Source organism: Anser cygnoides, chromosome 11 (assembly GCF_040182565.1).
Source record: "Anser cygnoides isolate HZ-2024a breed goose chromosome 11, Taihu_goose_T2T_genome, whole genome shotgun sequence".
Taxonomy (NCBI): Eukaryota; Metazoa; Chordata; class Aves; order Anseriformes; family Anatidae; genus Anser; species Anser cygnoides.
This window is the reverse complement of record NC_089883.1, coordinates 17,919,981-17,947,513: the sequence shown is the minus strand read 5'-3', so window position 1 is coordinate 17,947,513 and position 27,533 is coordinate 17,919,981. Positions and strand designations below refer to the sequence as shown.

The following is a 27,533-nucleotide window of genomic DNA, read 5'->3' as shown; positions in this document are numbered from 1 at the left end:
TATGATTAGTTACTCCTTTATTAAATATATATTCCTATATAATATGTGTATGTTGGGGTCGATCTCTATTTAAAAATAGGCATGCTTTAAGGATAAGTAAAACATCTTTTGTAAAGCTTTTTTTTTTGCCAATTAGAAACTGAATTGTTATGATATAGTACAGCTGCAGCTTGACAATGTCTTCATTACAACAGAATGGTTTGGGAACTTTAAACACTCATGCTATTCAGAAGGGTTTGTCAATACTTTTTGATTTGCTATACTAACATGTCAGTTTAATATTCTCTTCCTTCCCAAAAGACTCTTTCAGAGACTTACTAGAAGCTATACAGAATATGAAGGTTTATTTCAAAAGAATACATTTGCAAGAATACACATAATGCACTCAATGTAACAGTACCTTCTGCAAAAATAGGTTACATAATACCCAGTAATGAAAGAACAATCGTATTTCTCTACAAATTAGAAAGCAGAGAGAATAGCCTGGATAACCTTCAAAATGGAGGTTATAGTTGTGTATGATGGTGTGATAAGTAGCTAACTTTAAAGCATGACACCACAGAGCTAATGTTGGTAAATCAAACTACTAGCACACAGCTGCAAACTACTCTTTTTGTACAGGATTAACAAATATTTTGGTTCCAATTTGTTTTTATACAGCTGTAGTGCCTCAAGGAAAATGCTTATCAAAGATACACAAAAACTATCCAAAATTACAACGTAACTATTAAAATGCCTCCAAAATTGAGAGGAAAGTAATCATGTTAAATTAAAAAAATTTAACCAGGACTTCCAGACAAGATTTCCTGTTTTTAATCAAAGAAAGTTTACAAGAGATTTCAATAAGTTATCTTGAAACCAAGCAGCTGTAGATCTTAGAATCTTCGTGGAGGTCCACCTTTAAACGGCTTAAATCCTGAGCCACTTCCCCTCTGCATGGAATTCCCTGTGATCTGTACAACTCTATTAATTGGTGAAGAATTACTGGAAACAAAGGTTTCAAAAAAAAAAAGTTATCAAAAGTATCTATACTCTGGGCATACAGGTAAAAACATTTATCATATTACCTAACTGTTAAACTCAAGTCTCAAAAGACTTGAAACCACACAAGGAAAGGCTTTAACAGCACTACCACTAGCAATACAGGAACTGTGGAACCAGAAGCTGGCATGGAAAGAAGGATTATATATGATATACAGCAGCAAGCTATCCACAGAAAGTAACACTGATTGTACCGAAACTATTACACTTCCTAAACATAACAAGAGCTTTGAGGGATCGGAGGGGAGTGAGAAGAAGGAATATTTTCTGTACCTTGTGTGTGGAGACATCATGCCACCTCCTCCACGGCCATCTCCCATTCTCCTTGTGTCATGATACCCACTTCCTTGAGAACTAGGTCCATGCCATTCTTTCCTTGGTCCAGTTTCACGACTATGGCGTTCAACAACATGTCTGTCCTCGTTATAGTGCTAGCAAGAAAATGAATCATTTTCAGAAAGGCATTTTTCATTATCAAACACAAAGTTAGCTTTTCAATAAAGGTCTCCGTTAATACTATTCAAAAAATCAAGTAGTTTTTAAGACTTTAGTCCGTAAGCAGCTACCCAATCCATGAAGTCTTGATAAAATAACTCTAGATAATAAAATGGAACAATTTTGCAGTAACGAGTGCATGGGTGCCCAGGGAATGAAGTTCCATGAGCTCATACTTTACTGCCAGTTCTGTGCTAATCTCTCAATCACTGACAAGCACATTCCATGTATATATGTAAACACACAGAAAGAGGAAAAAAAATGCTTCAGGATCTAGTAGCATGGAGCATTTAGTCTGTAGGCTTTAAAAACAAGTGATGCAGAATGTTTTTTTGGTGAGTAGTATGCTATAGCTTACAGTGACAAGCTGCACTAGAAGTAACATGCACTGTAAGATTAAGACCCATTAGATTAAGACCCCAAAAGCAGAATGACAAATTAGAAGTCTGATCAGCAACTCATTCACCTATTGTTCTGCTCCACCTTAAAGATGCTTGACATAAGTACTGTGTTTTCTGCAGATTTATTGGCTTATTAAAAAAAGCAAGACACATGCACCCTTTAAAATAAGAAAAGTAACTTGAAATTAGTCAGAATGCTTGTTATGATTTATGTGATGCTATGTAGAATCAAAGAATATGGTCAGCTTATTCTTCCAGTATTATTTTGTATTCTCCAACCCCAAACAGAAAGAAGTGACTTACTTGTCCTCCACCTCCTCTTTCTCCCATCACGCCTCGTTCTCCTTCCCTGCCTCCATACCCAGAAGCACTGCTACGGCTACCAGGAGGTGCACCTCTCACATGTCCAGACACTTCTCTTCCTGATCGGTCTGGCCTCTCACCTCTGTAAAAATTGCTTTCATCAAAATTCTGGTTTCAGTATAGTAGAATTGGTACCAAATCATAGTACGTATAGACTTTACATATCGACTTGTGGTTTTTAGTTTCCTAGCAACTTGCAGTTAGCTTCTTAGAAAAATTCTTTTAAATCGATATAGCTCTTTAAATAATTAAAGCTTGCATCTATTAGTTTATATCAGCAGTCTTACATAGATAGCCTCCTTACTGTATGTTGCCATGCATAATTAGGAATAAATTGCTGGGAGTCAGCATCAAGTTTATAGATGAGGTTTAGCATACTTGACAGCTGACACAGTTTTTTCCTAATCTTTCTGGAAGGTGACTTTGCCACTCTTTAGGATGGGATCTGTTCTCTTTACACATCAGTTCCTGAGGAATTATTACTATGGATAGATTCTACAAGAATCAGTACTGTCACTAACTTCTTTATTATCCAGCAAGCTCACCTGCCATCCCGTTTATCTGTGCTTATGCTTCCCTCACTCTTCCAATTTGTTTGCCTAGGTGGATTTGAACCAGTCTCTCTTGGATGTCGACCATGTGGTATTTCAGGTCTGTCATGAATTATCACTGTTCTTCTTTCATCTCTGTCTCCTCGCACTTCCCGTCTGTCTGTATCTCGAAGTTCACTTCTTGGTTGTGGTGGTTCGTTTCTTCTAGAGTCACTGAAGTTCTTAGGATATCTCTCAAACCCTGGCTCTTCTCTTCGGGCTGTTGGGCGAGTCTTCTTTGCTTCACCTTGATTTACAAAACGTTCTCGCCTAAGTTGTTAAAGTAGGAAAAAGTAATTTGATTGTTTCCCATTACTCGCATTTCTCCATACATCTAAGCACAAGGGTTAGAAAATATTCATAAGTATTAACAGTATTTTCAAATGTAAATCTATGTGGTACATATCTCAAGGCCCTTCCCACACCAAGTTATATTTATTTTTACAGTTGTCCTTTTGAGCTTGAGTTCTTAAATCCAGCATAACATTTTTTAATGGATTTGTCTGCTTAGTTTTGGCAAGAATATTTCAACAAATACAGGACCTCCCTTTTACCTTCCTAGTATGAAGCACAGGGAATGCTAGATTTCTATTTCTTAAGTCAGCTAGAAAATATATTTCATGTACAATGCAGCATAGAAGTTGAAGTACAGAAGTCACAGCTATGTGGTCTTAAATTAACTGGTTATTGGAAATATTTAATGGAAACATTAAGTTGGTTCTGAAGTCAGTATCTACTGCAGAGTTGCACAGACTCTAGCCAGTGTGACTCATGCAAGTCTTCTTAATTCTCATTAGGTCAGTTGCTTTTAGCCTTATTTCCTAAGATGAATTTACCAAGCACAACAGATCTAATCCATTGGAACCCACTTATGACTAGACATTGAAGGAGGAGTAATTGCAAAATTTCTTTTGAAGTGTCATGAAAAAAAGACCACCAGTCAGCTAATTTGATGTCGCCAGAGAAAAGCAGATTAGATTTTATGCTATAAAGGGCAAGTCCCAAAATCATTTCAGGAAACTACTGCAATTCTATTGCAATTCTATGCATTTATTGCATAATGCTTTTAGCACGACTTTAAATTTTGAGTAGTAAAAAGTGAAATCAGGAGAGATGTTGGCAGGTAAATACCTGCCCTATTACTTGAACTTACCTATCAAAAGAAGATGATGGAACGGAAGAACCTTCTGGATATCGTCCCCGTTCTCTGTGATCAAAATCATTAAACCTGTTCTGCTGGCGACTGTAATCTGAACCATGACTAAAACGTGCATCTGTATCAAGAGCCATCTTCTTATTCTCATTCCAGTAAGGATCATCTCTCCTTTAAGAGAAGCAAATGAATCCTTATCAGTTACATATATCCAAATCATGGCCTAACAGAAAACAGTTCAAGTTACCAGTTACTTGTCTGCTTTAAAGACATGTATTTAACCCGTGAAAAGCCTCTAACAGTCAGTCACTCTTTAAATAGTGAAAAAAATCACTTAAGAACCCCCTCCCCTCACTCTGGTCTGCAAATTAAAGAGTTAGTATCAATAAACAGTAATAAAAATCTATGCCACAGTATACTGCCTTGGGCAGTTTAAGTAAACAAAACATTTTATGCCCCATCCATGCAAACGGAATCCATGCAAGATTTTGCCTTCAAAGCAGCCTTCTAGAGAAGCAAAAAATTCAGAACAGTGTTCTCAAGAAAGAACAGTGTGGGAAGTGTCACAGCCTTGTTAATTAGAAGTACGCAGGTACAGTCTTTATGATGAGAATGCAAGATACTGAAATATATACAAATGAAGCTGTCGTTACTCCCCTAATGAAGAAATTAGTGTTCTGCTACTATCTCTACCATGAGAACTTACACTTACATTCCACTGTACCTCTGTTAGGTAAATTTTATGGCTAACATCTCAGCCATGTGACTCAAACATCAAGTGATAGATGTCAGCTTCAGTAAAAATTAAAAGCCATCACATTGACTCTGAACCATTAATTTACCAGATATGTGAAGTGGAAACTAGATGTTTCAACCATTTAAGGAGAATGAACAGCTTTTCTCAGCAAATGCACACAATTACATTATGCTCTTTTGGTACAGGAAGAATTTATTCATGGTATGCTTCTCTTATTTCAAAACCCTGTTTCATACTTGGCATAGCCTAATGTAAAAAACGTACCAGAAATTCAGTTCTTCTAGGAAGATTCATTTCAGGCACAAACACCTTTTCAGGTCTGACATGAAGGCTGTAGCTGTTTGTTTTTACTCTAAAACAATGGTTTGAGAATTAGATTACCTGTGATCTACATCACGTGGACGTTTCAAAGAATTCCTCTTTTCCTGTTCATAACGAAGTTGTTGCTGTTGTCGACGAAGTTCTTCCCTTTCACGAGCAATACGCTCCGCTTCTTTTCGACGTTCCTACCATGAAAGGGTGGAAAAAAACACAAACACAAGCTCTTACTAGGGAAACCTGTGAAACAGATAGCAAGCATACAGACCTAATACTTGATAGTTTTCTGCTAGAGGCTGTCTGATATATATCATCCACATTAAAGAGCATAAGGAACACTTCTCTAAAGAGGAAGTGTTCTTCCTCTTTATATCTGGAAAAGCTATTGGCTATTAGGTACAAAAATCTCCAGGTGCTTCCTTATGTTGCTAATGCGTTCACTGCCCAGAAATGCATCTCATTAAGTTCGCTCTGCCACTGTTCTCTAGAAAAAAACAGTGAAGTTACTTAAGACTAGTATGGACAATGACCTAGTGAATTTCAGTATCAGTGTTTGTGACAGACACATACAGCTACTGTATAATCAGTAGCAAGAACTTGCCATCAATTTACAAGTTAAACAAGATAAAAGACTACAGTTGTTTTACATTGTGAATTGTTTGTTTTTACATTGGTTCTTTTAAGGCCTGGGTGGAAGGGTGAAGAGAGAAATTCATAGCAAGTGCAAACTGGGTTACAGTCCATTATGATAGGCATATTTGTATTGTTTGACTATAATGCAATACCTGTTCAATACGAACACGCTCTCTTTCCAAACGCTCACGTTCCATCCTTTCCCTCTCTAGTTTTTGCCTTTCAATTTCTAATCGTTCTCTTTCTCTCTGCAAGCATTCTTCTCGTTCGTGCATTATTCGTATACGTTCTCTCTCACGACGCTCCCTCTCCGCAATTTCTCTTCGCCTGAAAAAGAAAAAGCAAAGGAGGTAGCAGAAACTCATCTGAAAATAATTCTCATCCAAAACTAACATCACCTCAGGCAGACATTGACAAACTATTGGAGAGGAGACTATTAAGAGAAGCCCTGGTATTAATAAGTCTACTCCTTCTAGCCCCAAGTAGCCAAACTGTCCTTAGCATATCCTGCAGAGCCATTTAAGCAGACAACTGATACTAGAAAAGTTTATGTTAAGAATCATCATTCTTATTTTATTTTTTGTGCTGCATTCATACTGCTGTGTTTATTATCCACCAGATAACAGTCTAGCAAAGAATATGATTTGGATCTTTAAAATACTTTCTATTTTAGCTCTTGCCCGCTTCAAGCTAACGAAAGTTTACTTACTGCTTTCTGTCCAAAAATAAAGACAAAATAACATTGTCAATATTCATTCATAATTCTGACTTGCACAGGTTAGGTATACATGTGAACAACTTGATTTGGCTTTCTTCTTCCCACTTCCTATAGAACAGCTTACAAGAAGCAGGAAAGGCATTTTCTACTATAAAATTTATGCCTGCTGGGAGTTCCTTTGTTTAGGGAAATCCAGTCAACAACAGGTCACTTTATCCTTCGCAAGATTTTGGCCATATAAAGTGAGACAAATAGAACAGACCAACTATTTAGTCCTTTTATGTAGAGACAAGATGGTATTGTGCTTGATTTGTCATTTAGGCATACAATAGTTCTCTAAAAATCATTATTTTTGGCCACATCTCCTATTCAACTTCTCATATTTTCAAAAAGCAAACTAGCATGCAGTAACACCCCCTCTAACAAACACTAAGCTATGCGTGTACACACATGTGGCTATTAAAAGATTAAGCAAATTTTGGAGTCAGTTAATTTGTATAAAGATATTGTTAGGTAGAGTCCCAGACTTTAACATCTGAGTAAAAGGCTTGACAGAACACATTCTAATTAGATTTCTAAATATAGTATCTGATCAATTAATGTGTAAAAAAGCCTTTAGCAAAAAGTTGAATTACTACCTTCGGAGTTCAACAGCTCGTCGTATTCTTTCCAATCGAACCATGTGTTCTCGCAATCTCTGTTCCTTCATCTTTTCAAAAGGCAAGATATCCTTTCTACCCCTGTATTCCCTGAATTTCACTTTATCTTGAATAATACGCTCTTTGTTCCTCAATATCTGTGGCTATAGATAGAGATTACAATGGTTATTTCAGAAGTCTCATTCCTTAGGGAGATTTCTGGATGCTATGTTCAAATATCATTAACTACTTATCTATCCCAAAGCACATAGAGCTTCTATCTATGCTTAGCAGTTTGTGATAGTTTATTGACCCATCACAGTACAGATATCAACAGTATGGTAGCTTCAATTCAAATAAGGATTCTATCAAATCTATAGATACTTACTTTTTCAAATCTTCCCCTTCTAACTGTCCTAGTGTGGCCTTGGTCTCCTTTTGTTTGGTCTAGAACTACAACTTGACCTGGGCTTTTACCACCTAGTGAAGGGGGAAAAAAAAGGAGGGGTTTAAAACAAACACGTATCTCCATTTGCCTACTACAGATTTTTCTTCGGTGAAATTTATGAATCTCTAAACCAAACTGTTACTGGTAGAAGCATACCAGCACGTCTGTAGTTAAGTAGTAATATAAAATATGGAAGCTTTCACATCAGATATAATAGAAGTTACTGGAGTCTAAAAAAAAAGCCAGGCGTTTAATTGCTTTGCTTCCACTACGAGCAGGAACATGCCCCCAAAATAAGTCAGACACACAGATTCAATAGGAGGAAACATGGCTATATTGCATACTTATTCTTTTCTTTTCTTCAGTTTTTTTAGCGGATTCTTGATTAGGGCCACTTGCTCCATTATCATTCTTCTCATCTTTACCTTCTGTTTTCTTGGCTTCTTTACTTTCTTTTTTTTCAGATTTCTCAGATTTCTTTTCTTCTTTTTTGGTTGATGGAGTTCTTGTTAGGAGAGATACAGAAACACAATGAGGAAGATTCAACTTAAAGGATTTTCACAACTTCAAAAGACACATAAGAAGTTCTTACTTGCTGGCTTTATCACTTGATGCAGTTTTCTTATCTCCCGTGCTTCTACCTGAACCAGATTTCTCATCACTTTCCTTCTTCAGCTCCTTTTTGGAGGGATCACCTTTCACCTACATTTTTTCCAAGAACAAAAAAGTTAGTACAGATTCTTGCATAAGATGGTCTATTCTAGGAAGTTTGCATCTTATTAAACCTACTTTCTCAACAGAAATTTGTTGTCCATGCAGCTCTGTTCGATGAAGGTGTGCAATACATCTAGCCACTTCCGTACTTGAAGACATGGTTACTATGCCATAACATTTTGCCCCTGGGCTTCGTGCATTTGTGACCACCTTTGCGCCAAGTACCTGCATAAACAGGTGAAATTTAGGGTTTTAGACATACATTTATAATAAGGAAGCGATGATATTACAACAGTATTTTTTACCCTAGTTTATATATAAAACAAAAACCTACACTCTACTAGGAGTGATGCTGCAAATTTTTAAAAGCATAGTTCACCTTTTTGAAAATTTTAAAATCATGACAAATTAATGCTTACATCATGTTTTGACCAATAAAAGCCTCACACACATTACCTAAACTCTTTTTTTGACAATTACCATCAAAAATTATTCACAAAAACACCACTGATCTAAATTTGGTGGTTCATCTCTGATGGATGAACACCCTCAAAAAAGTCAGCTGCTGCCAATTAATTACAGGAAGGTATAAGCATTATTATCCAGTAATTTAATAAGGCAGAAAATTCTTCAGAGGCAGCTAGCAAATGTGTCGGCTAAGTAGTTTCAGCAACCAGCTCTTTGACACCTGCATCTTGACAAAGCAGTAAGCCTTGAGTTGCTGCTCCCTGTTAGCATTTCTTTAACTTCTGGAGCTAATCTTTTTGATCTAGTCTTGCTCTAATGCAAGAATTTAATCTTTCTAGCAGCCTGCAATGGTATAGTCATTTAGACATCAAGTATTTACCAATTTATTTAAATAAGGAATGTAAGTAAATACAGGTGCTGCCAAGCACCTCTACAGCAAAAGCAGACAAAGAATTAGAAATTTTAACAAAATATACTCTCAGGTTTCAATACCTGTGAAGGCATTAAATAAAAACACCTCCTTAATTTATTAGGAAAATCAGATTTCCAATAATCGGTACACATACTTATTAGCCACAGTGTGAAGTTTCTAACTAGTCCCAAAGATAAAACATTATAACTGCGTAAGTTTACACAGGTGCTATGTATTCACACAGTTAACAGTTAACTCCTTTGAGCAAGGAGAAAACAACTGTTTTCAGAATAATGCTCAGCTTATATGGATTTTTCAGTGTTCTATGCAATTCCCATGTTAAACCAAACCAAAATCCAGGAAAAATAAGTTGGTTTAAGCAACATGTAACAAAGCTCATAAAAATATTAAAAGACTCCTTGAAAGAACAGACATTAAAAGCTATCCTATTTTTTACCTATTTTTTTCATCATTCAGAAGCCCTCAGAACACTCTTTTTTTAAAAAAGAAAAGGTTTCCCAGTGCAGCAGATGCTATAAAGACTGCTTATTTTGCAATTTTACCTACTGGCAAATTATCTTACGCTAATGGTTATACATAGCTGTTGCAAAAGAACATGGCCATCATTATTTATTTTCCAAAATAAAAAAAATCAACAAGTTAAGCTCAAAGTCAGTCCTGACCAGTCATATTAGTGACATTTATTTTCTATCTTACCTCAAAATGAAGACAATTTTCATACAAAGTTAACTTATGGTTCTTCCTGTAAGCATAAACTCTTATTTTAGGTGCTGAAGGTATTGTGTTTTTGTGGGTTTTTTTTTTTTTTTGATTACACTGGTTAGACATTTCAACTCACTTGTGTTTAAATGAATCAATACTTAATTTCTGTATCTGAATAGAGGAGAGGTGGGGGAGGAGACGCACACAACACACAATATCACACCACATGGAATACCTTTCCATATTTGCCAAAGAGATTTTTCAAGTCAGCAGCTTTTGTGTTGGAAGAGAGTCCGCTAACCCACAGGTTTCTAGTTGAACTTCCACTGCTACCACTAACACTGCTTGCACTTCCTGAAACAAGTTTTGCAAAACAGCCAAAAAATTAAGGAAACAAAAGGTATTATCAATATTGAACTAAACTGTTGCTGAAAAGAGAAACTTAGCCTGTTACCTTTAAGTAACTGTTTATCCGGTTACCTTTCTTGAAAAGACTTCTATATAAAAAAAATATACGCCATAAGATTTAATTCATTCACCCATGTATTGAGACCAACAGCTTGGCTAACTCATACCCAAAAGACAGAACTAGAAAATCATACAATCCTCTGTTTAAAACATGCTTTACACCTCATTTAGATACGTAAATTTAGCTTCAACTTTTTGATTCTTATTAAATAACTTCTATCCAAAAAGGAAAAGATTTTTTTAGTGCCCAACATTAATACTTCATCAGTATGTCTTTACATTAGTAATATTAGAGAGACAACTGAAAGGTGAACACAGAGGAGACAGTTAATCCTCATTATAGCTTATTTTTCCTAGCCCCAGAATGTGCCCGATTTCCACAACTTCATGAAGCATCTGCCCTCCATCCAGAGCAGCTTTTTAGAAGTACTGCTGGATGTAGCCCACCAAATATGATTTCACACATACTAGGAAAATACTAATAAAAGCAGGAAAAACATTAAATCTTTAAAAAACACCCATACAAGCCAACAATACAAAACACCAGACAACAACACAAAAAACACCACTTACACGTATTAGCCATTTCTGTAGCAACACAGAACTAAGAACTCAAGGAAGTCATGTATAGGTGTTCTCAACATCTACTGTATTATTTTACTCAGTTTCTTGTTGTTTCCTGTTAAATGTTCGAACTGCTTCTGATTAAGGTAAATTATAGCTAGTCATACAGGCAAGACCAGAACTAGAGCTCCAGTTAAGCAGTTGGAAAAACCTGGTAGTATGTAGTCTTTAAAAGATAATTTAACCACCTTGTTAACAGGTAGTTCTCCTTCAATGCATTGGTTAATTAAAAGCAAAAGGTAACAAACCCACCATTATTTTCATCTAGGATTATCCCAATAGTTATTTTGATAATCCTAATTATCTTGATGAACTGCAATATGCTTAGAATATCCTTAAACAGCCACTATAGTGGCTTTGCATATGTATTTTAAGACAGCCTTATGATAGTTACTATTACAGTTATTGTATTTGCCACCCATAACATGAAAATAGATTTACTGTATCTTTATTTAACTTCAAGTATAACTATCATGAACAGACAGGCATCTACAGAAGACAGTTATGTCTGTCACACAGATTTCCCCTCAAAAATTCATTTATCAGGTAGAGTTCTATTCATCCATTGTGATACGCTAGAGATTGTAACGAAGATTTTTGGCAGAGAGCTAATAGGCAGAATAAGGAGACACAAAGAATATATTTGTTTGGCTCTGAGACATCGGTATAACTGTTGACATTAACACACACTGGAGCTCCACTCTGAAGTTTTACATCATAATACCAAGTTTTATGGTAACAGAAGGAAACTTTAATGTATACAAATAGCTTCCAACTTTAACATACTAAATAATCACAAGTGCAATTTTGTTAGCTAGCATGCTAGCTGTTACATTGTAGTTGACAGTTCATTTTATTTAGAAGTGAGCTAGAATTAGTCTATGTAAGTAATTTTGTTGGTGTTATGTTTAAGTATTTGCAAGTGTTTTTTGCATTTTTTCTGTGTATATATATACACAACCATTTGGGTTTATGTTGAGTAGGCATATTTGAAAATTATACCAAATTCTCACAAAACAAACACCTGGGAGATGTTAAGTAGAATTTGCTTACAGTAATGTTTTGAAATAAAAGAACATTTTCCATAGAGTCCTTAGAATAAATATTTTATAAGGAATCCAATATAAGGAGAAATACAAACACATACAGAGCTAATGACTACTGCACCTCCAGCATAATTTACTACAGACAAATGAGTTCAATTATATAAGCCATTTTAGTGCATGGCAAGGAAGTTCTCAAATAGGAAGGCATTTACTCCAAGGCAATACTACCCTAGCTTGCAATAGTTACCTTTATCATCCTTTGATGTTGTCTTGCTTTCTTTAGATTCCTTAGTGGAGCTAGAGAAGCAAATTAAAAATCAGAAGAAAATTGAAAACACAGAATTTGTAAGTATTGCATTTTATACTACTAATACTAATAGACAAGTTAACATTTCAAAAAATAAAAATAAAAAGGGCTAGACTGTATATTTGAACAAATGATTCCCTTATGGATTCTTGCACTGATTTTCCCCAGGATGCCTGAAGATCTAGATTTTCTGACAACTCTATTCAGTGGATATATGGCAATCTTCTCCAGATTTCAGGACGGGGACTTGACTTCATTTTGTGTTCTTAGAACTGATAGCTGTTCATTACCATCATCACAAGGACATTTAAAAAACTCGTCAATTTGAAAAAAAACAAATAAATGCTGACAATTCGACAATGCAATCACAGTAGGACATAGTGTCTATACGAAGATCTTGAATTTTAAAAAGTAACTTATGGCGGTCAAAAAAATCTATAGGCAGGAGCATAGGATACTAATTATAAGATTCTTGCTGCTACCCCCTTAATGTAGAGTGATCTTATTGAATGCTGGTACTCAGTATCGTAAAGAACTGACATAGAAAAACAAACCTCTTTGCTTGACCAGAGGCCCCAGTAGACGAGGGACCTTTCTTCAAAGTATCCTTTTCTTTGTCTCCAGATTCTGCTTTCTTTGAACTTTCTCTGGCTTCCTTCTTGACAGGATCACCCTTCACGCAGTCTTCCTTCTTACCATCTTTATGGTTCTCAGTCATCTCATAGTCCTTGCTTTCCTTCTCCAGGCTCTGTGAAATGGTATCCTGCCCGTCCTTTGGCTTACTTGCTTCAGAATCTGTAATTTTCACATTTTTACCTGTTTCTAGGAGGTCATCACCATCAAAATCCAGAGTGATGGCATCTTCAGCCTGGATTGTAACCGATATGTTATCATCCTCAGCTTCTTTCACAGAGGTGTTAGCTTCCATCTCTTCATGAGCCGTGTGATCAGCCTCAGCTAGGCTTTCTTCTGAAGGAAGAGGTTTAGATACTTCTTGTGTACCATCACCAGAACCTGCTTTATCTAAGAGGATTTAACAGGAATAAATATGGCAAAACAAGAAGTTTAAACAATTTCATATGCATAAGCTAGAATAGGACCTAGAAAATACAAAGCCAGTTATTAGCACTGATGGAAGGTTAGGAAAAAAACACAAGGTGTATTAACACAAATATAAATCCTTTACCCAGGATCACTTATTCTTCATGGCAAAACACATTTTCTAGAGACAAATACCAAAACATTAGGAGTCAGAATATGGTTCCATCCTGGAGATACCCGTTCTTCATAAGAAGTATCCATTTTCCAGTTTAGGATTTAGCATGTCGTAAGAAAATAGTTGCTTTGGATGCTCACAGTTTGGATTAATCCATCTTTGAATCTTCCAGGTTTTAAGACTTCCAGACTTCCCAAATCCAAAAGAGTTACAGTCTTGGAGAATTTCAGTCAGTCTTCCATACTGGTTTTCTTAGGCTTTTCCTTTCCATGAGTTGTTTGGCAGTCAAGTTAGCTGTACAAGGTTGCTGCAGAAGACAGAGGATCGACCTTTAATCCAGAGTTCGTAGACGAAGGGTTCTCAGTCTTCATCCACTGGACAGATTTTCCATCTCAGTCCCACACTGGCATCTCCAACAATTCTTGGGTTTGCACTGAAGAGATACTTCAGTTGTAGGTCCCTCGTAAACAAGGAGTCTGCAGTTTTATTCTGTAACTTCAGTGTTTATTCCATCTTGTGTAAAGTGATGGTGTTCCATGTCCTTTCTAGTCCACAATATGTAGAATCCTTAAGACTTCTGTCCAGAAAGTCTGTTTGCCCAAATGCATTATATTCCTTCTATAGTTTCACTAATGAGCACAGCTTAAAAAAAGTAGCCACTCCATAGGTTTCCAAATACTTGTTTTACCATTCTATATACAACCGGTATTTCCAAGTGACAGTTAACTCAAGCATATGATGGTCCATACATATGTTGGGTGCTCAAGTTCAGTGTAAGAACGTATCATTTCCACTCAAGTAAACATCAGTTACTGCAGTGCAAGTTGGAAGCATTTGCATCAAGACTTACCGTATATTAAAATCAGAGTCCTTGAATACTATGTTTTTTTTATTCAGTTAAGATTCATAGTATTACAACTACTTTATACATCCACCACAGTAACTGATAAGTACTGTAATCAGCTCTTAAAAGTAAAGTAACTCTTAAGAGCGAAATAAACCCAATGACTGCAATGATTCCAGGTGCTGAACTTTTAACAACTGATACTTAGTACTTGAGAGAAGACTACTATTAGTAAACAGACTGAAAGTTACAAGAGAAAATTGCTTGGTCTACCAGGCTAAAGACCTCTTAAACTCTATTAAACTTCAAACATACCTTTCTCATTTTCTTCATCTTCACCATCCTGCAAGAAAAGGAAGTCAAGACTAAATGTCTTCTATTTTAGAACTTAAAGTAGAACAGTTCATATTTTCCATAGAACTTCTATCATACGAAGGTAAATTAATGAACTATAAAAACATCTCCAAAGAAAAGATAATAAAACAAACCTTTTCAAATCACTGAAAATTTGTACTAAACTTCACTGGTATTTATCTACAATACTTGCAATCGGTTGCAACGTGTAGCTGTTTTCTCCATCTGGACACCACCTTCCCTTAACAAGATATTTCTAAACTGTCCCTTATCCTGCTAAAACCTCCAGAACAGATGTTACACTGAGTACTACTTTCAACAAAATGCAAGCAATCCATCATCAGCTTTGAAAGAAAAAGAAACTACCTAGTTTCAGAGAAGTCTGAAACTAGGTAGACTTCCTTCATTAACTATTTCTAAATGAAACAGCAATTCTAACATTTATTTATTTATCATTAACACTACTAATCTGTCCCTTTTCAGATGTCAGTTCTATGGAACGCAGAATGAATTTCTGATCTTAAAGATGTTACGAAAGTTAGTATTAACAAAAACATTCTCCAAAGGCAAAGTTAGAAAGTTAAAACAGAAGTTGTAGATGTATATCTAGAAGGCTGTATATACTTGGTTATATACTTTGTTATCATTTGTCATAGCCCTCTGAAGTATTTTTTAAGAGAGTTTAAAAAAATATACCTTACTAAGTCTATGCACTGAATACTCCTAAATTGTAGACAGGAGTTTGCATTTACACACACTTTTTTCTTACTAAAAAAAGCTTTCTATAATGTAATACAATAAAGGTAAGCAGTATCTGACTCTCTAAGATGCAAACTGGAACAGAAAGCAAGTGTAAAATGATCTTTTCCGAATTAACTGATATGAAAATCAGCTTATACAAATGATTTGGAACTTACATGGACACTTGGAAAAGTGTAATCTTCTATGTCTTGACCTTCATTTTCCTATGAAAACATAAAAAGGACTTGCTAAGCAAGCAAGCTATTTGTAACATACTTTAAAAACATTCAGAGTCAAGAAATTCAATTAATTCAGAAAACATTTTACACTCAAAGTGAACATCAATGAGTGCTTTTCCTAACTTGCATCTTAGATTTCAGTGTTAGGTTATGTATGTCATTATTAATAAAAGGGAAAAGAACCCCTTGGGAACTCAATTGTGGACCGTGGTACAGTTTTATCAACTAATACCACATTTGTTTCAGGACTATTCAGATATAGGCCAAGAAAAACAGGAAAAAAGAACTAACACATTATCTTTTGGAGATAAGCAAGCAAGACAAAGCAGAAAAACTAGTTCTTTACTTCCCATTAGTACAGACAAGAAAATAAGCACTTTGTTGATAAAGATGCACATAAAATACAAGAGTACCTGACTTTCAGAATCCTTTTCTACATCTTCTGTTGTCTCTGCTGGCTCCAAGTTGTGGTATCTTTTCTTTTCTGCAGATGGAAGTTCTTTAGAATTCAAGTTCTCATCTTCAACAGATTCTTTAAAGTCTTTTAATTCATCATTTCCGTCTTGATCACTTGCATCTTGAGTCTCCAATTCACTTTCCTTTTGATGTGAACAACAAATATTTGGTATGAGTATTAGCTATATTCTGAAAAAAAAATCACTGCCAGAATTGCTGTTTTTGCAAAATACTGTATCACAGCCATAATAAGAACTTAGTATGCTTCAAAAAAATCCCACACCTTCACACACTTCAGCATGACAGCTCTGAACACAGTAAAAAACAATGATCCAGATTTCCACGTAAATTAGTCCAGAGAAAACGGAGGTTTGTTTTTTTTTTTTGAAATAAAGCCAAACATTGAACTTAAATAGCAACTGGAATATTCTGCATTTTTTTTTTTTTTGAAAAAATGCATACTTTTATTACCTTGACAAAGGAATCTTCTTCAACTGAAGCATCACCAGTTGATTCATCAGCTTCCTGCTTTTTACCTGAAATGACAGGATATGCTAACGATGAAAGCTGCTAAGCAGAGCAGGCTTTCTTCCAATACTGATTATGTGCTGGACTACAGTTTATTATTCTCTACATCCTCTAGAATATCTGAACTGTTCACTACTATATAGCCCTTCCAAAGTCTAGTGTTTTTGAGGTGGGGAGAAAAAAACATCACATGAGCTAATATGAACAATCAATGCTGTTTCATAAACAAGCAGTTACATCCAAGTTAGTGATTTTAATATCAACTCTTCTACTTTCAGAAATGAAATTGAAGAGAACACTACAGTGTGTATTTCTAGAATTACTGGAGCTAAACTATACTTTATAACTAAGATTTTGGAAAGGCCACTCTATAGGATAATTAGCAGCACAAAACAATTTAGGTTAGAAGGGACCTCAGAAGGTCTGCCCAGCCCCAGGCTCCAAAGAACGCTAACTTTCAAGTTATGATCAGATTGCTCAGGGTTTTATCTATCTATGTTTTTGAGTATCTACAAGCATGTGAAGTCCACAGCTTCTACAAGCCTCCATTTTCCGCGCTTTTCATCACTAGAGGAACTAGCAGCAGAACTTAGTCAGATCAAGTACTGGCTTTTCTACATATTCTTTAGAGTACAGAGGGCATGTTCCATCAAAGAATTCTGTTCTTCCAGTGCACACATGCTTTTTTCCTAATAAATATGGCTCAGCAGAGATGACTAGACAGAGTTCCCTTTGGAACCCATTGCATTTCCTTAACCCTCTGCAAAAATAAGGCCAAAGAGGACTAGATGTAATATATCCATACAAACAAGCCCTTTTTAGAGCATTCTGTTTCATTTTATCAAAGATCAGCCTACGTGACAATTTTCAGTAGCTCAAGGTGAAAAAGCAGTTCAGTTGGGAAGGAGCTTTAGTATTTTCTGTTGAAACTCAGTATCAATTCAAGACATAAATGAGATGGCAGTCAGGATCAGCACTTAATGCTTTAGTTTTTGACCTCATCTCTCTGCTCATCGCTTCATCTTCAAACAAATGCTAAATTATCAATTTTATACTCTGAAGGAATAGAAAAGGAAAACCCAAGCTGAAGTTTGATGTAGCATGCACATTTCTGTGACTTGGAATAGTCTTTTTTTTAAGTCAACAATTAATTTTTCATAGTCTTTCACACACAGCTCTTAAATTACATTTCAAAGTTAGAAACTGCTATACTACAGGATGAAAAAAGAGAGACTACTGTTTCCTTTCTACTTTGACTCCAATTGTTTTCCCTTTTTTCACTGAAAGGCAAAACTGACAGTACTCCTGTATACACCATTTTGCATGATGAGGTCAGAAATGCACTAGTCTCCAGGAAAAGATACACTGCAGAAGTCTTTGATTGCAAAACATGAGAAAGTTCAGATCTAAACGCACAGGAGAACCAACAACACATTCCCATTTTATATGTGGAATGCAATAGATTTGTGAGATTTTGGAGTAAAAACCCAGCAGCAGAGGTATACTTAGGGAAGCTTGGCTTCCCTCAAGGAGTTGTGGACTTATACTAGAAAGGACAGTTTTTGATATGCTTCACACCTGATGTTTGAAAGACAGACTAACCCAAACTTTGTATTAACATTTCAGCATTCTGCAACAGAATCTATAACCACAGATATCTTCAATGTAAGAAGAAAGCAGTGAAACAGCATGGATTTTCTGGTTCAACCCTCTCATTTCAGTTCTTCAGTTTCTTAAAATTCAAAGTCCAAGTTCTTCCTGCATCTCATATCCAGAGAGGCATACACAGATAAGCAAATACAGCAGATGCTGGACATTTAGTAACTAGCTAGCATGTGCTGTTTTGAAAACTACTTTAATTCACTTGTTTTGTCTGAGGAAATTTGGCAGGTGAACTTCAGAGGGAATAGAAAAAAACAATTGACACAGCTGCCTCAAGTAAGTCCCATCATTCTGCAATGACAGAGAACTGCATTTTATTGACATGTCCTCATCAAAGGGAAGTTATACCTTTGCATAAAGAAGCCCTCTGTACTTTTTACTTTCTGCTAGAGTAAACGAGACAGGCATATATGTTTTCATTAGTCTGCCTTTGCAATAAAAGCCCAGTTTGCTCTGAGTATCAGAGGTATTCAAAGACATAAGGAAACCTGAATAATGACCTTTGCTTTGCAGCTTCTAGCCAGAAAGTGGTAGGAAGCTTACTTTCCCTGCTAGTTCTGTGTTTCAGGTTACTTTGACCTGGTTAGCATCACAGTACTTCAAAGGTCTGATACAAATAGTTTCCAGATGTTGGTATAGGTTTGTTAGTGACAGTAACTTGCTAAACCAAAAAAAAAAAAAAACACCACCCCTGCATCGATGAAAATTCAAGACTTTTCTACACTGATACTCACTCACAATGGACTCTCATTTACTTGGCTCTCATTTCCACATAACTACTGTGAGATTACAACAAACATTTTCCAGAAACCGATAGTATTTGTGAACATACTCCAGACCAGTCTCACTTTGAGGAAGATAACTGGGATTAAAAGGTATGTTAACAACTACAGTCAGAATAGCTGGGCCTTCTGCAGACAACAGGTGCAGTGGGTCTCAAGTCACACAAGCTTGCAACACAACAAAATTTCTCATGTGTACAGGTTATCCATGCAGTGGCTATTGAAAGTGTCAATGTTGTAAACAGTACTCACCACAAACCTGGGTCCCTGAGCTAACACCACAAATGCTAATTTACCTTGATGTGTTGGTACTCTTATAAGCTGCGCTCAATCACTTTTCTGGCTATGGCAATTGCTACACACCATGAAATTGCAAGAGTATTTACATAGAGAATGGGTAACCTCCTTAGAGGTAAGTAGAAGATTTGAAACATCTTTAAAGCATTGGTTTAATATTATGCAGGTTTACTTTCTCATTTACAAGTCTTACAGTAAGATAAGTTCATCATATCCATTCATTGTCCTCTACACAGGGAATTGAGACTACCCAACAGTTATCCATTAGAATTATCTAACAGTTTATTCCAGACAACTCAAACTAGAAACCTGCATCTCATGCAGAAGTAGAGTGACACTCATCACCAAGTTTTGGAAGAATTAGTGACTGCATCTCCTCTGGTATTCCTGGTGAACCCGCAACAATGTTCTCTCATAGCTGATGCTAAAGAATCATTAAAAACATGGGACAGGAAGTAAAGAGGAAGATGGGGAAAGACAACCCTTACAATGGAATAAACTCTTTATAACATTAGAGGCCCACAACTGCTGCAACTTGAATAGGACCACTTGCCATAACATTAACAAAAGTCACCTTGTTACATTACTGTATTCTTAAATGGTATCATAGGGTACCAAGAATATTTAAGTTTTTTATAGCTTCTGCACAATACTGCTGTTACTCATTTATTTATTTATTTTTTTTAAGAAAGCATGCACTTTGCAAAACCAGGTATTCTCTAGATAATCACCAAGTTGCTCATAACATTTGCCATCATTTCTAATCATATGATTAAACATTCATAATGCTTCCTAGGGCAGCTCATTAGAGATATCACTCACTTGCACCTTAATGAAGTTACTTAGGAAGTATTTAGCAAGATTAGTTTTTCCTAACAAGTTTTCCAAGAGCAGATAAAAAGCTGTAGGTAAGACTTCTATACTATTTATATCTCACTTCAGTAAGGCTGATGTATCCCAACTCAAGTGATGGAAACAACTTTCTAACGTTGGAGCCACCTATGCAAAGCATTCCTAAGAGTAAGACTGTGTGCTATTTTTCAGGTGTTGATTGCAACTTACGATATCTTCAATTTCTAATCATCAGATCAGAACTGAGTTCAGGTATTTTAGCTTAAGAATTCCATTCCCCAAAGAAAGATTATTTTCTATATATCACTTACTGAATAAAAGGCAAGAATTCTACCTCCAAAGGAAAGTTCTCTTTACAAATAATTTAAGTACATCTTTCCTCAAAAGAGGAGAACAGAACTGCATTTATTATTTCCTTATGATGTACTTTATCTTGAGTAAAATACTTGGGAGAAAGGAGGGTCTCAACAGTTGGTTTAATATTGACAGAAATACTTCAAAGTTTGCAGAAATACTTAGATTGATTGAATGCACCACCGCTCAGATACCTAGAAAAAAATTAATTAATTGACTCACAAAGTAGGTTTGTTAAGACAGACATGACTTGCAATACTAACAGGCTTAGTTAGCTGACACTGCAGCAGTGCTGTGTGCAAGGGCAAGCCCCCCAAAAGCGCATTTGGAGAGGTCACTTTTCAGTCTGTACTACTTTATTCAGCAACTGTGAAACAGATCAACAGAACCGGCCAGCAAGGTCAAACAAGCTACTTGTTTGCCTCAATAAATACATAAAAAAACAATAATAAAAGCAGGTCAGCAAAGCTCAGGAAGATGACTAATTTGGAAAAAGTATTCTAAAAATATTTATTTAGAAAAAAATCGGGTTATTCACGATTAGAATTAAGACATTTGTATTAGCACCCAGCAGATTACATCACATACGTAACAAACAGTTAAAATGAAGTTTACAGTCCCTGTCCTTTCCAATGCTAGTTCACTGGGCCAGAGAATTCTGATCTACTGCTGGGCACACTTCACCACACTCTGCAGTGTTTCAGAAGTCAAACCACAAAATTACAGTAACAGACATTAACACCTTTAACAGGAGAAGAAATAATGGACAGCTTGCTAAAACAATTATTTTAATATTTCTGAAGGACAGATGACATCGCAACAGATCATTTTCCTCACTCCAGTTTCCTTTTAAAGGCCAACAACTTTACTTGGTTCTTTTAGTCACTTAACAGGTTTAACAAAGAAATCAAAATTATTCAGGCAATAGTATAAGCTAGACACTGTCAGGAATCAACATTTCATCTGAGAGTCAGTATTGTCAAGTTGGAAATAGATGGAAACCAGGAGGAGACTGAAGCTGCAAAATAATAGGTGACTAAGGGGCCTTAGAAACTTGAAAAGCATCAGAAAATATCTTTGCCCACATTAACACTCTGAAGTTAAAATTGCTTAGTCCAAAATCTGTTCTTCATCTGCACTAAATGCAAAACTTGGCAGAAAAGTAATTTTCAATCACCGCATTACAATGTATCAATAAAATGCTACCATATTTTTGATTGCAGATACTTCAAAGGAACGTTCATATCACAAACTTTAAGAGGATTTAATACTAGCAGTAACTTGCTCTAAATTCTAGAATAAGCAACAGAACGTTCAAGCTTGAAAAGAACATCTTTTTTAAAAACTGCCATATTTTTACAAAAATGAATTTTTCTTAGCAGCTGCTAAGTTCCAGGGAGTGGAGGCACAACTGAGGCAATTACAGTTGGTTCGATGGAACACCTGGTATTTATTCAATTTCAAGCTTTCAAACTTGAATTGTCAAAGCCAGCCAATCTCACCTATATAGCTCTTTTAATTAGTTGTTCTGCAGCTCTTCTTTACTCCACATAGTTAAATTAGCTTCAGGTAAGAAGTGTTATTTTGACTAACTTTAAATATAGAATTGATCAAGGATTTTGCTTGCATTACAGATTCCTTCTGCAGGTAGGAGTCTTGATGCAAAAACCTCTAACAGCATACTTCCCTCATGAGTGGATCCACACGGCTCCCTGTGTTTTATCTACATGTTGGCAGGTCTGTAAATGCTCTGTTTTAAATAAAACTCCTTCTCCCCCCCCCCAGTATCACATGCTGCAGAACTGGTGAGGTACTGTTTGTAGAAGAAAGTCTATATTCAAGTCAGTTTAATTAAGACCTTATTCTTCTATTCATAGTAACTTTTACAGCCGTTTCTTCCCCATCTCGTAAAAGGCTGGTTTAGTACCATCACTGTCAAAAGCTTGTCATAGTCTAGTAAAAATCTACAGTATACACTCAGCTGATAAATCAATTTATTGAGACGTTAAAAAATGCTGTCCTGCAAAACTAAGTCTCAATCTTAGCTTCATGCCTATTCTTGTCCATTTTTGTCAACACACACAAGGAGGCAATGAGAGGGAAAACAAATAGAGTACCCTCCCCCTTCCTCCCAACTCAACCTGCATCAATATTCTAGAATAAGTTTTTGTGACACTGCTATGAAATTAGCCACCTCGCTGTTTCCACAGATCTTAAGAGATGCAGTAGAACTAGCATCATTCAGATCTAAAACTGATGGCCACCTGACATGATTGATTCTCATGATGAAATGCCCTTCCTCCCCCCCATTCACCTCTCCCTGTCTGCTGAAAAAAGCTTTATCTATTACTCCCACTCCTTGGCCTTTTCTGAGGCTGTATTTTCTTTGTAACTCCAACAAATATCTAGTATTCCTACCTTCCTTTGTACAGCAGTGATAGCATGAAAAAATACTATAGAACCGGTAGCGTCATTTATTTTACTGCTAGGCAGCAGTAAAATAATTAAAATAAAAACTCACTAGAATTAGTCTGAAGCTATTGGGAGAGGGGTGTAAAGCATTAGCAAAAGGCTTGGAGCAATCTGTGAGCAAAATCAGTACAGGGCGCAACACTACTCATAGCAAAGACCATATACAAGTACAAGGAGGATCAAGATGGTTAATTTCAAGAGAAAATCCAGTTGATAGGCATGCATCTTCTACATGCCTTAGAAAGTTCCCTAGTGACATGGCTGGGAACAGATTTTTCTAAGTGCTAGATTTCCAAGTTTAGAGGGATAACTCTTGGTAACCAGTAATATATTTCAACAACAAGGATAGGAAGAGGGGAAGATAACATCAAAATCAGCAGTTAAGACCACAAGGGACAGCTGAAAAGAAAGAAAAGAACTTCTGTGGAACACCTTTCCTTCCAGCTCAAAGGTACTTAACAGAAAGAACAGTTAGTAGTGATCCATTAAGATCCAGAAAGATTTTCCCTAGACAAATTAATGAGTTGTTCTTGTTCCTTACTTGGAAGATTAATGCTGCATAAACCTCTCAAAATTTTGGCACAAACTTCGCTCATAAGACTTTTGTAATCTGAAAAGTAATGAGAAATTCTCAAGTTTACAGAGCGAGCTGATAAGAACTTCATGAAGGTCATATTTTGCTTTGAGTTGTAGCAAGGCTGTACATGTTGTACATGAGCCTTACAATTTAGTTCCATAGAAGAGGTGGCAGCACGCAGCTACTGAATGAAGCCTCGGCTCAGGCAGCAGCATCACTAGTAGGGAAGCTATCTTTGCAGAAGCGAAATAGCACAGCTACAGAAGAGGCCAGTTCAAACACATCATGCATGTCATGAATCTAGTTTGGAAAATAGGAGGATGAAAAACAGGAGATAAGGGAACAGCAGAACAAACAGCCATTTTGGTCTCTACATTAAAAATTGTGGAAGCGTTTCCTTTTTTAGCTTCCATATAGTTTTCTTCAGCATCAGTTACCTTTCCCAGAATAAGGAATAAAGCAATGCCACAGAGAATGAAACCACATTGGTAGCTTATTTTCCTCACAATTTTCTCATGTGCCAAAAGCACAGACGAGTTATTACTCAAACTTCCTATAGAGATATGTTTTATTAATAAATTCCCCATTCACAACACCAGACGAAAATGTTAATAACCATTTCCATCACAACACTCAGCCTAAGACAAATGACACTGTTATAAGGTTGATCATTTCCAAAACAGCTATCTATAGCATATGTATGAACACACCTAGCATATATGTTCAATGAAGAATGCTATGCATAAAACAGAAGTTTCCTTCCCCAGTATTACTTTGCAGGTTATAGATGTCCCCAGAAAAACAGAAAACAGTCGTTCCCCCAAAATATCTTTAAATAGTTATGCATAAGGAAACACAGCCAACACAACCATTGCCAAGTATGCCAGCTTAAAATCTAAAGAGTTATTTTTCACAACTTAAGAACTGAAACCTCTTCACTGGATGTTTCATTTCCCAGTAAGCCTTCAGATCATAATCAGGAAACTCTTACTTATAAATCTTGTCTTACTTCAGTAAAAAGTATGTTAATAAATCTGCACAACACAATACTGTTCAGGCTGTGACCCCTACCACAAACATCACTACTCTGGGTCCTTTCCCATGGCTAAACAACCTCTTCGTTTTCCCTCTGCCATTGCACAGATACTCAGTCACTACACTGATGTCCATGTCCAGCATCAGAGCTGCACGGCAGTTCCTACACCCATTTTACCTACATTCAGGGTCTGATCCATGCTCAGGACCCCCAGTACACAGCATATTCCAAAAAAAATAAATAAATCTCACAGACCATCTGTACAGTCAGAGCACACACAGCAGAAGTCTCCAGGATCAGACCCAGTCAGAAGGCTGTACAGCCACTACCTCATAACACATCACCTACCCAACCCATTTTCCATATATGCCCAGCATCCCTATGCGCTGCAAGACCCCTTTAAGCCTCAACACATTTCTCCACACATCCCACACCCTCAAAGATAAGTAGATGTGTGACACTGAGAGACAGACATAGCAGTTTGCAGGAGAAGGAAACGAGCAGGTGAAACAGGTGGTGATGGGGGGGGAGCGGAGATGGGGGAAAGAGAAGCAGTGACTGAAAGCGCGTAAGACAAGGTGTGTTACGTGACAGAAGTAATAAACAGTTAGGTCAGAACTGCAGCCATGCTACAGGCTACAATCATACACTCCTTCTTAAAGGCGATATATGCAACAAAAAGCTCTTTTAAATACATAATCTATATCAACAGATTTTAACCTTTGCCTTTAGTTGGTTTCTTGGTGGGTGTGTCAGCTGAAACAGTTATTTCAATATTATCTGGATCACCTCCTTCCTCTTCAATAGCCTGAATGAGACAAAAAAGGATAATTTTTAACTGAGTTCAATTGAAAGCTAGACAATTTGACTTCAGCAAGCGTCACTGAGCCAAATTATATATTTTTGAAACTATTAAGTATTTTAAGAATCACTCTAGGTTAAACCTTCCACTTAAAGCTGGGGGAGGCTGAGGAAAGGCCAGAGATAACGGCCACAGTTCAAGCTGTTGTAGTGACACTTTGAGAAGGACAGCTTATCGAGTACCAGCACGCTTCTCTCAGCAATCGCAACGCTAGAAGGCCACCACGACATACACGATGACATTAAGGGCCAGACAGTAACAGGAGAAATTTAAAAATAAATAAATAAATAAAGAGCCACCGCCACAGCAGCCCTACCGCAGGCACCACCCCCGGGGCTCGCCCCGGCGGCTGCCCGACGAGGCGGGCGGGCCGCAAGGCCGCGGGGCGAGCTCCACCGGCCGGCCCGGCCCGGCCTCCGCGCTCCGCAGCCCGGGCCAGGAGCCGCCGCCCCAGGCCAGCGGCCGAGCGGGGCGCGGTGCCCGCGGGGCTGCCGGGCGGAGCGGGGCCAGGCAGCGCAGCGCAGCCCCTCGCCCTCCGCCGGCAGGCAGCGGTCCCGCCCCCCTCGCACCAGGGCTGCCGCCGGGGACACCGCCCCCAGAGCCGGTCGCCCCGCGGCCCCGGGCCGGGCCCCCTCGGCGGGCCGGGCCCCTCGGCGGGCCGGGCCGGGCAGGGCCGGTCGGCGGCGGGCCGCCCCCCGCGGCCTCTCACCTGCTTGAGCCGGGAGATGAGCACCGTCTTCACGCCGGTGATGTCCAGGTTGCGCCGCTTCAGCTCCGACTTGAGATCGATGACCCGCAGCTCCGCCAGCTTCTTGCTCTCGGAGGGAGGCGGCGCCGCGGCCGCCGGGGCGCTGGGCGCCGCAGGAGCCCCCGCGGCGGCGGGAGAGGAGGCGGCGGCGGCCATTTTAGGGCGACTGAGCGCGGCAGCTGCACGCACAATGAGCCCCCCCGCCCGGCCGGCCGCGAGTACCCGGATGGAGGCCGCGGCCGACCTGGCGGCGCGGCGCAGGCGCGGTGCGGCTCACCTGGCCCCGGGACCTCCCCGCGAGAGGTGGGCGGCGGGCGGGCGGGGAGGGGGGACGCCGCTTCGGCCCCGCCGGGCCCGCCCAGGAAGGCCGGGCCGGGGCTCGGGGCCGGGCTCTCGCTGCGGCAGGGAGCGGCGCTCCGAGGCCATGAGGTGCCCCGGGGCGGCGGGAGGCGCGGGGCCGCGTGCGGCGGGGAGGCCGGGCCGGGAGAGCGCCGCGTCAGGAAGCCCCGGGTCAAGGAGCCCCGGGATCGGGCTGGGCTCGCGTTGCGCCGCGTCTTGCGCGGGCCCGGTCGGGGACAGATAGCGGTGTGTCGGGCAGCGGCCGCGCGCCTTCGTTGGCGCGGGCGGGCGGTACCCGAGCGGGCGGCCGCGGGCCAGGCCCCTGTGCACCGGCCCCCTGCAGGCCCCGGCCCGGCCGTGGCGCTGGCGGGACGCGGGGGCTGTTGCTGAGGTGCCAGGAGAGTTGGTCCCTGCCGGTCACCGCTGCCCCTCGGGCCGCGTTAGCGGGCTGGGCGGTGCCTGCAGCCTTACCCTGGCCGGTGACTGGCCTGAGTTTAGGAAACGTGCTTAAGTGTTTGGTCCCGATTGTACCGATTTTACTCAGGTTAAGTAGCAGTTTCTTTAATCGGTGGCTCCAGTGGCTTTAAAACCCAGCGGGAGAACAACCCAGGGAGAATTAGATCTGTTTGCCTAGAACTTCTTTTGTGGAAGTACCCCAGCAGTACAATGCTAATGTTTGAAATCAAATTCTTCACAAACGGAGTACCTGTTGTGATTTTTTTACTTTGTGTTTGTACCACACAATGGGAGGTATTACCTTTTAGTTGTCATTTCATTCACTTCCCATGAGAAATGCTCACAGTAATTTTATCGATATTAGATTTTATAAATGCTATTAAATCTTCAAATAAGGAAGA

General features: G+C 38.5%; 1 protein-coding gene across 7 annotated transcripts; it reads right to left on the bottom strand.

Annotated features, from left to right (window-relative positions):
• Positions 1 to 318: 318 nt before the first annotated feature.
• SLTM (SAFB like transcription modulator) lies at positions 319 to 26,571 on the bottom strand. 7 transcript variants are annotated; one of them, XM_067004130.1, is made up of 21 exons: positions 26,299 to 26,571; positions 25,448 to 25,535; positions 16,639 to 16,703; positions 16,125 to 16,310; positions 15,649 to 15,696; positions 14,693 to 14,720; positions 12,872 to 13,340; positions 12,258 to 12,307; positions 10,108 to 10,226; positions 8,345 to 8,494; positions 8,148 to 8,257; positions 7,981 to 8,060; positions 7,496 to 7,587; positions 7,108 to 7,271; positions 5,904 to 6,078; positions 5,182 to 5,306; positions 4,044 to 4,214; positions 2,846 to 3,160; positions 2,241 to 2,394; positions 1,315 to 1,472; positions 319 to 984 (listed from the first exon to the last, which is right to left on the bottom strand). In XM_067004130.1, exons 1-21 carry the CDS (start codon positions 26,491 to 26,493, stop codon positions 876 to 878), a joined length of 3,051 nt encoding a protein of 1,016 aa, XP_066860231.1. In that variant the 5' UTR covers positions 26,494 to 26,571; the 3' UTR covers positions 319 to 875. The 7 variants fall into 7 exon arrangements, with proteins under 7 accessions (XP_066860231.1, XP_066860226.1, XP_066860230.1 ...); XM_067004125.1 differs by having other exon boundaries at positions 7,900 to 8,060; positions 26,299 to 26,567; XM_067004129.1 differs by having other exon boundaries at positions 7,900 to 8,060; positions 12,872 to 13,286; positions 26,299 to 26,567.
• Between the last annotated feature and the right edge of the window lie 962 nt (positions 26,572 to 27,533).